The 14,007-nt window shown below is 44.8% G+C and overlaps 1 protein-coding gene across 6 annotated transcripts in view; it reads right to left on the reverse strand.

Moving 5' to 3' along the window:
* The window catches only part of GNG2 (G protein subunit gamma 2), an 86,233-nt gene that overhangs the window by 4,559 nt on the left and 67,667 nt on the right, over positions 1-14,007 (reverse strand). For all 6 annotated transcript variants that reach the window (XM_074956520.1, XM_074956521.1, XM_074956524.1 and 3 more), the window contains 2 exons: positions 5,124-5,188; positions 2,558-2,673 (listed from right to left, as the gene is read on the reverse strand). In XM_074956520.1, the coding sequence (XP_074812621.1) occupies positions 2,558-2,644 (87 nt within the window). In that variant the 5' untranslated portion in view covers positions 2,645-2,673; positions 5,124-5,188. The remainder of the gene's footprint in view (positions 1-2,557; positions 2,674-5,123; positions 5,189-14,007) is intronic.

Here is a 14,007-nt window from a genome sequence, read left to right on the forward strand (position 1 = left end):
TGGAGATTTCCCAATTTAGTCTAAACTTAAGAACAATCGATGTAAATCTTTGCACAAGCTTTCTTGTAGGCAGGGTGTTGCTATGGTTATTTTACCCTGCAAGACCTCCTGTCTCATCTCCTAGCTCTTGGATTCCACCAGTTATCTTCCAGAGTTGGAGGCTAGGGGACCCTCCACCTGATCTGACTAGGCTTCCGACTCCTAGAACCTGAAAAACCTACTACAGGGCCACTCTCCAGCCAACCCTCTACTGCTAGGAGCAGACACTGCCCGTGTAATCAATTCTGAAGCCCAGTTTACTTTGTGTTTCAGGAGCCTGATGAGGTCAGTAAGAGGTCAGGGCAGGCCAGCTGGGAGATTTGACCTAGTAAAGAAGATCACCTGATCAAATGGTAACTTGCAGGTCTCTGTTTTATTCTTCAGCTTTATACTGAAAGTGCATTTTTGCTGTAGCATCTTTGATGTCCAAATCCAAAACAAATTTCTACACAATAAAATGCATTTTATCCACTATCCAAAACTTGGTGTGGATTTCTTTTGATGTTAAGATGGTTTTCATCTGCATCTCTTTCAGGCAATCCAGCCTTCTAGTTCTCTCTCCCCCCCCACCACGCAGCCTCTCTTCAAGGCATTTAACAGCTAACACAAACCTATTAGCAAAGACTAAGAGAAAACCTATGCGGGCTGCAAATCTATTTTTATCTCCGTTGAGTTACAGGCAGGCTTTTGATCCATCAATACCTTTGATCTGATTTGATCTTACCAAGAAAAAAAATTCACACACTGTGCAGGTCACACTAGACTGCAAATAGCTTGCAAAAAATACATGCTACAATATTTATCCACGATTAAAAATAAAAAAGGGATGTGGCAGGTCATCTTTATACCATGTCGACCCCTTCCAGTGGAGGGTTGTGGTTGCCACGGTAACAAATATTGGTGGATACAGTTATCTATTCAGAACAGGAAACTGGCTCAGTGGAAACTCTGGAGCAGCGAGAAGACATTATCAAGTGATGAAGTTCAGATATTGGTATGTCCCACTTGGGAATCAGCTACATTTGACTTGGAGCCAACTTGAACACAGAATACAGTTTAAGCAGCAGAGTTACATTACGCCTTTCAAAACCTGCATGTATTGGGGGGGGGGGGGGGACACAAGATTCGGAATATATACCAGAGCATGAAAACCATGCAGTTGAATGCATCAGATTGGTACTTAAGCTGAAGAAGCAGCCGCCATAGCTGCATAATTCTCCTTTTGTGCAGGCAGCTGGTTTTTTGGCATGCACCAGTACGTGTCTGTGCCCACACATTCAATACAGGCACCCAGTTTGGAATGTTGGCCTTTAAAAACCGAATCTGTCCATGATCACAATTGTAATTATTGTTTATAGTAGCATTCATCACGTGCTAGAGGCTTTCTGGACAAACCAAGAAGGGACAGCCCAATCCCTGAGGAGCTCACCGTTTAAGGACAGAAGTTGGTAAATATTGGAGGGGCAGAGGCAGAATTGTGCCCACTTACTACAACTCAGATGAACATTATAGGGGCTCATTATTCCAGTGTAGTAACGTACGGACCAGCACTAAGAGACCTATATGCAGCCAACGCAGAGGAAGACCTCCCCGAAAGGATCACTCTTTTCCCCCTTGCCCCATTGGGAAAAGAGACTTGAAAGGATAACTTTGCTTTTCATTTTGCTGCATTTCTCTAAGCAAGTCCAGGTAAACCATTGAGCCCAATTTCATGCATTAACAATATTATCTGAAGAACAAAGTGTCTGAAATACATTAAATGAGATGCTCAACTGCAGTCGTCTTCAAACAATACCAATTCATTGTGAAAGAGCATCTTCCTGTTTCCTAAAAGGCCATATAATTACAACTGGTTTAACTGAATTTCCCAAACCCTCTAGTTTGCCCATTGGCTACAGTTCATGGTCACACCAGCAAAGTATCCATCACCGAATAGGAAAGCTAGGAAACTTTCTTAATGTCACAGATTTGAAGACAGGAGGACCATTATGATCATCTAGTCTGACCTCCAAGAGAACACAGGCCAGAGATTTTGCCCAGTGAGATTCCTGCATCTAGCCTGACATCATTTAGAAAAACTATTCAGTCTAGATTTAAAGACTCAGTGATGGCGGATTTACCGCACCCCTTGCTAATCCATTCCAGCAGTTAATTACCCTGTTAAAAACAAACATTTCCAGTGTGAACTTGCTTACTTCAACTTCCAGCCATTGGATCATGCCTTTGTCTGCCAGATTAAAGAGCTCTCGAATATCAGATCTCTTCTCCCTAGGTAACTGTAGGACACGATCAATTCGACTTAATGTTTTGTTCAATAAGCTAAATACATAGAGCTCTAGGACTTGAGGGACACTCTAGATCTCAAATCTCTAGCTTGTGTTTTATAAGACGTCGGACTACATGGCTTCAGTAATCCTATCTGGCCTTAAAATCTATGACTTGAGTCTTACCTGCAGAAGACTCATCATAGAACCACAAAGAACATGCTAGTTACCCAGTGCTTTCAACCATGCTTTACCTTTATTCTGTCAATGTTGGCCTCCATTTTCAGCTGTTCCACCAGCTTCCTGGCTTGTGCGATGCTGGCGGTGTTGTTGCTGGCCATCTGAGTGCCGGTTGCGCTTTTCAGATGTGCTGTGGAAACCAAGTGAATTAAGGCAATACATCAGGGAACTAATAAACTGGATTTGACGCAAGCGCCGCAGTGCCATGGAATCTAATAAAGGGTGTCTGATTAACAGAGATGTCGGTGTGTGTGTGAAGTTTAGTGTGGTCTCAATCCATTTTTTATATAGGTAAATGGCCTCAAAAGATGTAAAGCCTGGATGTAGTAACATTGTCATGCTTCTAGCAATGTTCCTCCTCTTTGCAGTGTCTATAGTGGTTAGGAGTCAAAAATTATAAAAGGGTCCCATAGCCAGAAGCGCTATTCCAGCATTGAGCAATGTTCTCTCATCACACCACTACACACCAACAAAGCTAAATCTAGATTTGCCTGTTGGCGTTAGGTGAAAGAAGCAGGCCCACCGTTTATATCCTTACTTGGACAGGGAAAGGGAAGAAGATCTGGGGTTGGAGGCAGACGGGAACATACTTTAGTTTTACAGCTCTGATGGGGCTGAGTCTCCAGTGCTGTAACCATCCATCACCTTGTTGTTCCCCATGGTAGATTTTTAAACTGCACTTAGCCTGCTCTTTTGGCTACTGCTGTTGCTCTGATGCAGATCAGCTGTAAAGCCAATGGTGTTTTCACTGTTGGTGTAATGCAGCAAGCTTTCTAGAGAGAATATAGTTAAATCAGTAATTAGGATTTTCACTTCCAGGTGGGTAGGAGAGAGAAGTATCATCACTAATGGAGAAACTTTTCCCATTACCTTCCCAATCAAAACAACACTATAATTATGCACAGAATGCAAGCAAGCACTTGAAACTGAGAGGGGCTTTTATAGTAGATGCTACTTTGTTCCAACTTTACATGACAGCAAACGGATGTTTTCAACAAGGTCTCTAGTCGGCAGCTGGAAGTGTCTTTCAAGTTGCCTGTAGCAGTAATATCAGTCATTATGCTGTATTTAAATACCAAGCTTTACTATAAAATAATTAGGAAATATGCATCCGTGCAGTTAAGTAGTTGACTGTAATATACCGATTTCTGGAGACAGACACGGTGCATTGGTCTAGCATGTCACTGTCCGCACAACAAGTGAGCATTTAGATGCAAAACAGGATATTGTCACTTCCTGTTTCTTTAGGGTTTCCTACAAAAGGATAACTGCAATCGTTCGTTATGTTGCCAAGTCTACACAGTCTCTATAAAGCATGCTTTTTTAAGTTGGCTCTGCCTGCACTGGTCAGAAAAAACAGCGTGTGCATCTTTCCAGCAAGGGCCCCATTTAAGCAGGATTAGTACTTTGCAAGCACAGACATGATCAATGTAAGACATGAGACACAGTTGAAGTGCATTGGGCTATCCCAGGCGGAGCTAGGAGAATAAACGGACTTTTCAGATTTCTGGCAGTTCCGGGGTAGGGGGTGGCGGGAAATCAGTTTGTGTCCAACTGAAACTGAAATTTTTGGAGAATTGAAAGATTTTATTTCAGGTATTTTAATAAAATGAAAGGCTCAATTCATAAAAGCTGAGGAGGCGGCAGTAATGCACCCCCCATAGCCTTTAGCGTGGTGGTGAGAGCACTCACCTGGGATGTGAGAAAGCCAGGTTCGAATCTCTGCTCCTGCCCCCCCGAGGCATGTGCCCAAACCACCAGGCTATTGGCTATTCTGGGCTGTCTCTCTCTCAATCTCACAGGCTGAAGATGTTCCACTTTGTCCAAACAAACAGTCACTGGAGCAGGGATTGGAACCCAGATGTCCCCCCCGCTCCCAACTGGGGACAGTCAGGCGTTCTCACTCTTTCTCCCAGGCAATGACTATCCAGATATTTTATCTTTTCTCCATGGGCACACGTACGAATTTCTGAGCTAGAAAGACCAAGCTAGAGTCAGCTCTGTATTCTCTATGGCCCATATTTTCCTTCAGAGAGATAACGAGTAAGGGGGCAGAAAGGCATTTCTTCAAAACAACCCCCCCTCAAGGGATCTCCAACTGGCTCCGAAAACTGTCAGAAGGTCTAGTTTTGGCCATTTTAACCTGAGCCAGCTTAAAGGGAAGGATCCAAGGGTGGTCACCCTACAGCGCTTGTGTTAAATCCTTCAACTCAGGAACTCATCTTGGGGCCTGCTCAGAGAAAACCAGAGCCTGACATGAAGCCACTGCAGTGCAGTTCCCATTCAGGCCTGTCAGCTTAGGATATGCTGGGGTAGCAACGAGGAGCAAGTGGCAAAGAAAGCTCATAGTGGGTTCTGGGAAGTGGGCGGGCGCAAGCCCACCCATGGCTAAATGACTCTCCACCAGGCTATGGGGACGATGCACTGAGTCTGTGACTCAGGCTGGTAGGTAGGATGTGTTTCAAGGAGACCTTGAACTGTGAGGAAGAGCTTTCTCCACAAAAACCCCTCCTGATCCCCATGCCTTCTCCACACCCAATGTACCCTTTCCACTTAGAATTAAGTAACAAAGTGTTTTACCAAAACGGTCTTCTCCGTGATTTGCTTCTCTAGTGAAAGGTCTGCTGATCTTCAATAGTCAATACCTTTGGGGGGGGGGGGGGGGGAGGGGAAAAAAAAAAAAGAAAATTTATTAGACTGACACTTTACATTAGATCAAGGTCATTGAACGACTGTAATGGTACACAGACAGTACTTGGAAAGGAAGAGGTGTCAAAACATCATTCAGAGGCTCAGCAAGCTTTAAAACTCAGTTCAGAAAGGCAGAATGTACTGGGGGGTGGGGTTATTCCAAGACGCTTGGTGAGAGGATATATTGATTTTTATTCTATTCACTTTTCCGTATTGCAACAGGGGTGAGACTAGGAGGGCGGAGTTTCAGGATTTCCGACAGAAATTCCTTCCACTTGTCTCATTCCTCATATAAGCAGGCCCGGCCTAGTCATAAGCATCAGAGGATGACTGATAGGTACACAGACCGATCAAATACAGATTCCAATTCACTAGACTAGGAAGAAGTTACACTACATTTACCTTATTTAATTCACTTGGGTCAGGAATGGACTGAGAAATGTTTCAAGAGGAAAAAAAACATTTGACAATGAAGGAGATCTGTCATTACATGTGCATTCAATTTATATTACATAGCATACATGAGGGCGATATGGTATAACATTGTCAGTGGCCCTCAGTTGGGAAAGCCAAACTGGACAGTCTCTACGTAAAAGAATAAATGGACACAAATCAGATGTCAAGAACTATAACATTCATAAACCAGTCGGAGAACACTTCAATCTCTCTGGTCACTCGATTAGAGACCTAAAAGTCACAATATTACAACAAAAAAGACTTCAAAAACAGACTCCAACGAGAGACTGCTGAATTGGAATTAATTTGCAAACTGGATACAATTAACTTAGGCTTGAATAGAGACTGGGAGTGGATGAGTCATTACACAAAGTAAAACTATTTCCTCCCCCCCCCCCCCCCCCCAACGTTCCTCAGACGTTCTTTTTAACTGCTGGAAATGGCCCACCTTGATTATCACTACAAAAGGTTTTCTCCCCCTCCCCCGCTCTCCTGCTGGCAATAGCTCATCTTAAGTGATCACTCATTACAGGGTGTATGATAACACCCATTTTTTCCATGTTCTATGTGTATATAAATCTCCTCACTGTATTTTCCACTGGATGCATCCGATGAAGTGAGCTGTAGCTCACCAAAGCTCATGCTCAAATAAATTGGTTAGTCTAAGGTGCCACAAGTCCTCCTTTTCTTCCTGCATAGCTCAGTTATGCAGCCACTCCATATTCCTGCTATTAGAACTGTAATAGCATGCTACAGCACCCCTTCATGTATTCTATTTTATATAGATTGTGTGATATGCACACAGATTATACAGACAAACACGGAGCTGTATAAGGAAATTATAAGACGACATTTTAAGAAGCAAGCTAGAGTTCTGAGATTTAATATAAGTTGTTAAGCCTCTTCAGACAATACTTTATACATAACTACAACAGCAGTTGACCTCTTCCTCACTGAATTGCAGAGTGCATTAAATTCTATTAGATTTGTAGCTGAAAGATGGTTTGTTGGAGATCTGCTTGGAGAAGCAAGCCCTTTAGGGACCAGTGCACCCACAATTTCACCATTTCACTGCTTCCAGCCAACCCCCAGAGCAAGCACTGTTTACAGTTTACCTCCTGTTGATTTAGGAGCCTGGAATGCTGGAAGGAGTTCACTGGGTTAGAGTCTGCCTTTCGTACAGATGTCCGCATTTACACTAGCTAATCTACGTGTAAACTGACAAACTTGTTGCTTTGCGGTTAGCAGTGAACCGCTGTGACAGAGAAATACAGACAAGAGCTGGAAGAAAACAAGATAGCTTTCCTGTGCAGCTCTCTGCATGGTTCAGAGTAAGTTCATTTCAACTTTAGACTTGCTCCTCCTTGCACACCTGGAGCTACTTCAGAGAAGAAAATGTTTGACCAAGATCGATACATGGATGAGAAAATGAACTAATTGGCTACAGATGTGTCTCTAAGTGCCATTCTCTACAGTGCAGGCTTTTTTAAGCCAGTGAACACAGACTGGGACCTAGTTTGGGTAAATTTGCCCAGTTTCATTGTGAAAAGCTTTTCAGCAGCTGCTAACATTTGAATGCGGTGTTCCCTAGCGGGACCTGGTGGGAGAAGCGATTCCTGTCTACCCCACAGGGAAGACCGAGTCGTTTCTACTGCAGTTGCATCTCGAGGTCCCAGCTAAGCTCAGGCTCCCCTTGTTCTAGATCCTGTCCAAACATGCAGCAGCAGGGTGGCCAAATGTCTAATGTCTGAAAACCAGACCCTCCCCAGCCCACGTCTTGCCCCCAAGGCCCCACTCAGCCCCTCCCGAGGTCCCGCCCCTCTCCCTGCCTCACCTCCAGCATGAATAGCCCCAAGGGACTTGCAAACCCCAGCTCCAGCAGGCTGCCAGGGAGTAAAGGTCAGAAGAGCGCTGCAGCCACACAGGAGCAGCCCAGCAGCCCCCTTCCCCCTGCGCTGCCCACCCCAGAGCACAGCCAGAAAAAGCACTGGCTGGCGGGGTAGCTCGCCTCTCTCCCTCCTGGGGAACCCGTGCCTGCTGAGAGCTCCTTACCCCACTTGCCATGGGCCCTGCACTCTGGCCTCCGCTACCACCCTGCTAACCATGCTCCTGAAAGAGGCTGCCTGCGGCCCGAGCTGGTGCCTGGCGTCCTGCTGCAGGACCTGCCGCTTCAGGGCTGGGCAACAGGCTACCACTATTCCCCCGCCCGCAGTAACCAGACTTTTAGTGTCCGGTCAGTACAGCTGACCGGACACTGTCAGGTTTCCTTTTCAAGGGGTCTTTCTGGTCAAAAACCGGAGAACTCTAAGCAGGAGGCACTTCCTAGCCCAGTGAATTTACAGTCTGAAGACACAAAGGCAGGAGGAAAAACAGAGGCACAGAGACAGAAAGTGACTTGCCCAAGGTCATACAGCAGGTCAGCGGCAGAGTTGAAGTCAGGTCTGCTGACTCCCAGTCAAGTGATCCAGCCACTACACTGCACTACCTCTCAAGTGCCCTGAGAGCCTCAAATGAAAAGTGTTCCTGTACATACAGAGCATTATTACAGCATTTCCTTCACAGTGAAATGGGACAGTTAGGGTTGCAAAACAGTTTCCGCTACAACCCAACTAGCTCAGAGCCCTGAAGAATTCACCTGGTGGGGTGATGTTCTCCACAGACACTTGGTCTTTGCTCAAAGGGATTTTTTTAGAAAGTCCCTTTCACCATTTTTGAGTTGGGATGTGAAATATTTCCTTTCCACACCATGAAAAAACCTACACATTCCCCCCTCCCCATAATTTAAAGAAGGGGAAAGGAGATTTGGCATGTAAATAGTCTTCATTGAGAAGCAAGCCCATAGGCAGAGATCACATCGGGGGGGGCCACAAAAGGCAGGCAGGTTTGATAAATCAGGCAAGTAAAACAAGCAGAAAAGCACCCTTGCCTATATTGTCTACAGGCTGGGGACAGAACTAGAGGAAAAAATCCCTTTGTCTATGCTATCCCTTAGGGAGACCTGTACAGTCTCCCCTACTCACAGGGTGATCACTCTGTGACATCAGTCCCCCTCCAAAGCTGCAGCTTCCCCTTACCAGGGCAGCCTCCTCCCTTTATATCCAGGTCCCCTTTGATTATTAACTGCAGCTGGAGGACCCTCCATCCAGGTCTGATGCTTCTGGCAGGTGTTCCTGATTTAACTCCTTGTCTCCAAGCCAGATCATTAACCCCTTGCTGCCCTCACCTGAGGCGGAGCTTGTGCACCTTACCACAGTCCATAGCTAGGTACGGGATGGGGGAAGAAAGGAATTAACATTTGAAGACTGCAGAGTGTACATAGACAGCAGAAAGCATTAGCAAGTCTGACAGCTCGCACTTTGAGACACAAGCTCTGGAAAGTGCAAACTACCGAGAAAGTGCAATAGCCACTGACTGGTGCCAGCTTGCTCTACCTTTGAATGTCTTTTCTCATTATTTCCCCCCCTTTTACCCCTTTCCTACCAGGAACAGCCCCCAAAGTGGAGAGTCCAGGGGGTGCAGACATGCATGATTGTAAAGTTAAAGTACCTTTGTAAGTGTTTGCAAGATTGGGGGCTGCTGTCGCAAAGTCAATCAGAAAAAAATGAAGGGACCATGTTAGTTCAATTTTCCACAGCCGTGCTCATTTAGCTGTGTTGCATTTTTATTTTTCCCTCCTCCCTTCTGAAATATGCACGCGAGCATGTTACTGTTTATGTTGGTAAAGTGAAGAGCCTGACTTTGCGATGCTCCGACTGGTTTCCCTAAGAAAACAGCAACGTTAGAGGGCCAAACCCACTGGATTCAGGGCGGTTACACATGCGAAGGTGAGTAGGATTTGCTGTAGAAGGTGGTTTTTAGCTCTGTTATCTGAAGAGGGTCATAGCTCAGTGATCAAGGAGGAATCAGAAGTAAAAAAAGAGTGACAGAAAATCAATGCCTTTCGTACGCTATTCAAGAGCTGTTCACCATGCGTGAATGCCATTTCTCATTTGAGGGCATATGAAAACAGGCCTTGCCGTTGAGCTAAAGCTCCCGTCTCCGCCTCCATCATTCCCCCCGGATCCTTCCATTTAAAATGCAGGCAGACCCCCGCTGGCTCCAGGAGGCTCAGCGCTGGCTCAGCTGCTGGGAGAGGCTGCGAGGAATCCCAGGAAATGATGGCCAACCAGAGAGTGGGGCTGATAGGGAAGATGGGGGTAGAAATGCCCAGACCTATGACTTGTATAAGGGATGGTGACACCTCAGGCAGAAACAGGGATTAACGTCGACTTGAAACTAAACAACATGGTTCATTTTGATTCTCTTGGCTGAAAATTCCAGACATCAACTTTTCCCAAAACTTTTATTTCAAAGAAACCCCATTTCCCAATGGGAAAATGTTTAGTTTGAAATTTTTCTTCCAGCCCCAATTGTAAATTGCAGGATTGGGGCCTCTGATAGGACACGAACATGGGCATTTACCTTAACATATTAATATTTGATATTTCCAGATAGAAAATATTCCTAAAGAACAGAACGAATATAAAATTGTGTTTTTCTTTGAGACCATTACTGACATGCCTTTCAAAGTGTCTGACTAGAGATGAAATTAAAAACTTATCAGTTGGTAGAAAGGTACTTCTGAGCAGAGGCTATGAATCAGAGACTGGGGCGGAGAGGGAGAATTGCAAAGAAGTTATGTGAAAGCGCGCCCTGTTGCAGGGAGCAAAATTGTGACCTGAATTAAAAGCAAAAAGAAAAATCCACTATCTACATTCCTGGGATCTCCCAAAGCTAGCAGTGACCCTATTCCTCAATAAGGAAAATTTAAAAATGTTGCAGTGAGTGATGCTTTCGTTCACTTTTTCCTTATCAAGTATGAGTGTGTGAAAGCAGGGTGTTATATGCAATTCCCATCTTTTGCTCTTATCAAAGCTTCCTTTCTGCTTAGCTAGAGATTTACAGTTTGAAACAGCACCATCCTTGGCCATGGAAGACTCTGAATGTAGCTGAAATGATGTTGCTCTGATCCTCAGGGAGGTACTCAGAAGGTCCACAGCCTTCATGTGCTACGTAGCAGGGGCTCCTTCTGCTGGGGACGTGCTGCCCAAACCACTCTCCACGGCTCTGTGGCATGTGGACTGCAGGCCAAGTAAGTAAGCCCACAAGTGAGGAAGTGTGAGGTGTAAACTACTTGCAATATTGTCATTTGGCCACTAGATGTCTCTGTATGCTGTACCGGGATTCAGCCAGGGTGCAGTCCCTGGTAAGCAGAGGAGACACAGCTAGAGCTCAAGCTGTGTGGAAGCCCATGTGTGTGTCAGTAGTTTGCAGTTGCCTTGCTCAATAAATGCATCCTGTTGAAGATGGACTATGACTCTGTGTATCTTGCCAAGAAGATTTTGGGGTGGTGCAGCAGCTAAGGAAGAAACTGCAGCTCCGAACCTCTGCACCAATTACTTCCCAGGGTGAAACTCCATCAAACACAGCACATTTACTGAAGTTGTGCACAGGGGCTAGGATTTTTCCCTCAGTAATTCATCTTCACAGCAAATTTTTAAGATTATAAATTTTGAAGTGCTAATCATATACTACCCACCATGTTTAAATACCCATCTTTTCAACCACAATTTTAAATGCACACTTTTCATCTTATAGGACGTTGATTTAAATTGCTATTTCGACAATACCAACTCTACTTTTGCAAAGCTTTTAATTCTTCTCAGTTCAGTTTCACTGTGGAGCTTTTCTGAATGTAAGTTTGTACATTATTTTCAAACCAACCAACCACACAACTACGCACGAGCATACACCTCCAGGAAACCGTGGACAATCTTTGGTCAATAACAAGTTCAGATACAAGAGCGCTCAATGAAATTAAAAGGAAACAAAGCACAGCTGGAGAAAAGAAATGCTTTTTTACACAATGCATAATTACCCTGTGGAACTCATTACGGCTAGATATTGAGAGCAAGAGCTTAGCTGATTGAAAAAGGATAGACATTTATACAGATAACAAGAGCATCTACAGTCATATTAGACAAAGGAAAAAGCGTATAAAAAGGGCTATAAACCTCAGGTTCCAAAGAATATGCCAACCACTCCTGAGTGTTTGGAAGAAACTTCTCCTATTATCAGGTTATTGCATAATTATCCACTTAAGATTTTTGGCACCTTCCTCTGAAACATCTGGTGCTGGCCGCTTTCAGAGACAGGATGTTGAACTAGCTGGATGATTGGTAAGATCCAAAGATGGTCCAAATACAGTGGTATGTCAGCTGCCATTGGGTGCATTTGTGCATAAACAATAACACAGAGATTATTATTGCAGAATATGTGTGCATGCGTGTGTAGTTAGGTATCCTATTTGTGTTACTGGGATTTCCCAGTATCACTTTCCTGCTTTTTTGTTAGACAATACACGCCACCCATTATCTCGAATAAGATTCTCATAGCACAGATGTAGTAATTATGCAGGACAGCATTTTCCAGTGGTAAATTGGAACCAATTTAATCAGAGCCAAAGGGAAGTCAAGAGAAAATCCAAGACCAATAGTCTACCTGAATCTTAAGAAAACATATTAAGAAGCAACTTAACTTTACAGCGGTTCCTGAATCCCAATGAGGAATGAACTTTTTTAATATCTAATATAAATAAGAAAACCACATTAAAATATAGCAATATCCCTTCTATAACAAAGAAAGGAATTTTTCTTCTTTGCAGGGAAAAGAAACCTTTTAGTGAAATTCACAATGGAATACAGACAGCCTCTTCTATCTGCAGCTTAATGATGCACATGTTTCGGATAATGGGGTTCTTGCCTTGGAGACCGCAGGTTAATGAGTAAGGATACTGTTTATATCCATGATAATGATGTTTATAAAGTATAGTATATAGGTACTATGTCCCTGGGGTGTTACACTTCAGTTACAGCTGTGTATTTCTCACGATTGTTTTGTTCCTTATCCTGTGTACACAGGGATTGTGGATTATTTATGGCATTTTGTAATGGGCTGGATTCATCTGACAAGCAAAACACAAAAAACTGAGACACTTCTCCAGGCCCTAAAACTTTCCAGCTGGGTTGGCCTCCCCAGTGCCTACACTCAGAAGAGCTAACCGACTTGTCTGAATTTTCCAGTTTTTAAAAAATGAATAAGAGCGCTTTGTATGCTTGAGCAACATTTTCCTCTTTGATGCTTTTTTGGCTCCAGAACTGCAGACCGGCCACTTGTGTTCAGAGGAAAAATGCTTCCATCTGAACAGAAAAACTAAGACCTTCCCCCCCTGAACTATGGTAGCTGGGGATCCTAGACCAGGCTTTATTCATCTGAATCCCGTGTTTCTGAATTTATTTCACGCCGTACTTTAGAGTTTGAAAATACATGGAATTTAAAATGGTGCTGTCTACCAAAAACACCTTTCATGTTGTTCATTATCCTCAGGGTAACACCCTTATTTGGCCATTTACATTTGTTGCCTTCAAATTTAAAAATTACATGAACATTTTGTCATTGCCCTTTAAAGCCCCGATCCTGCAAATAAGCCATGCAGAGCCCTACAGGAGTCAGTGGGCCTTAGCCCAGGTGAACGGGTCCACCTGCATGGATCCCCTAGGCCCTGACTTCCTCTCTACCCAGAGGGTGCTCGACCCCCCCTTGACCTCTGCCCCAGGCCTGCCCCCACTCCACCCCTTCCTACAAGCCCCTACCCCTGCTCTGCCTCTTCCTGCTCCTGCTCTGCCCCAGACCCTGCCCCCACCCCACACTTTCCCCTAAGCCCCCACCCCCACGGCCCCTCCCCTGCCCCACCTCTTCCTGTCCCTGCTCCACCCTCTCCCTGTTCCCACCCCTGAGCGAACCTGTCCCTGTTTCAGTCCTCCCTCTCCCTCCAAGCACCTCCTGCACGCCACAGAACAGCTGATCGCAGCAGGCGGGAGGCGCTGGGAGGGAGGGAGAGGAGTTGACCAGTGGGGCGCCGACAGGCGGGAGGCGCTGGCAGGGAGGAGAGGAGGTCGCCTAGCTAATTTTTTTCTGCACCCATGGAGTCGGCGTCTCTGATGGATCCTACTGCAGGATCATGACCCAATGCTTCAATTCAGCAAGAAACTTAAGCCCACGACATCATTGGCAATACTCACATGTTTAGAGTTATGTATGTACTTAAACTTAGACTCTGACCCAGCAAGTTCTTAGAACTTGGAGAGCGTTTTACCTATGGGACGTGATGATTCGGGCAGCTTTCAGGTGAGCATTAAACATGGGGGCCCATCACTTACTCTGTTTATCCATCTTTGCTATGTAAGTGTTCAGTGGATCAAGCAGTTGTCTGTATGGA

This window comes from Natator depressus, chromosome 6 (assembly GCF_965152275.1).
Source record: "Natator depressus isolate rNatDep1 chromosome 6, rNatDep2.hap1, whole genome shotgun sequence".
Lineage (NCBI taxonomy): Eukaryota > Metazoa > Chordata > Testudines > Cheloniidae > Natator > Natator depressus.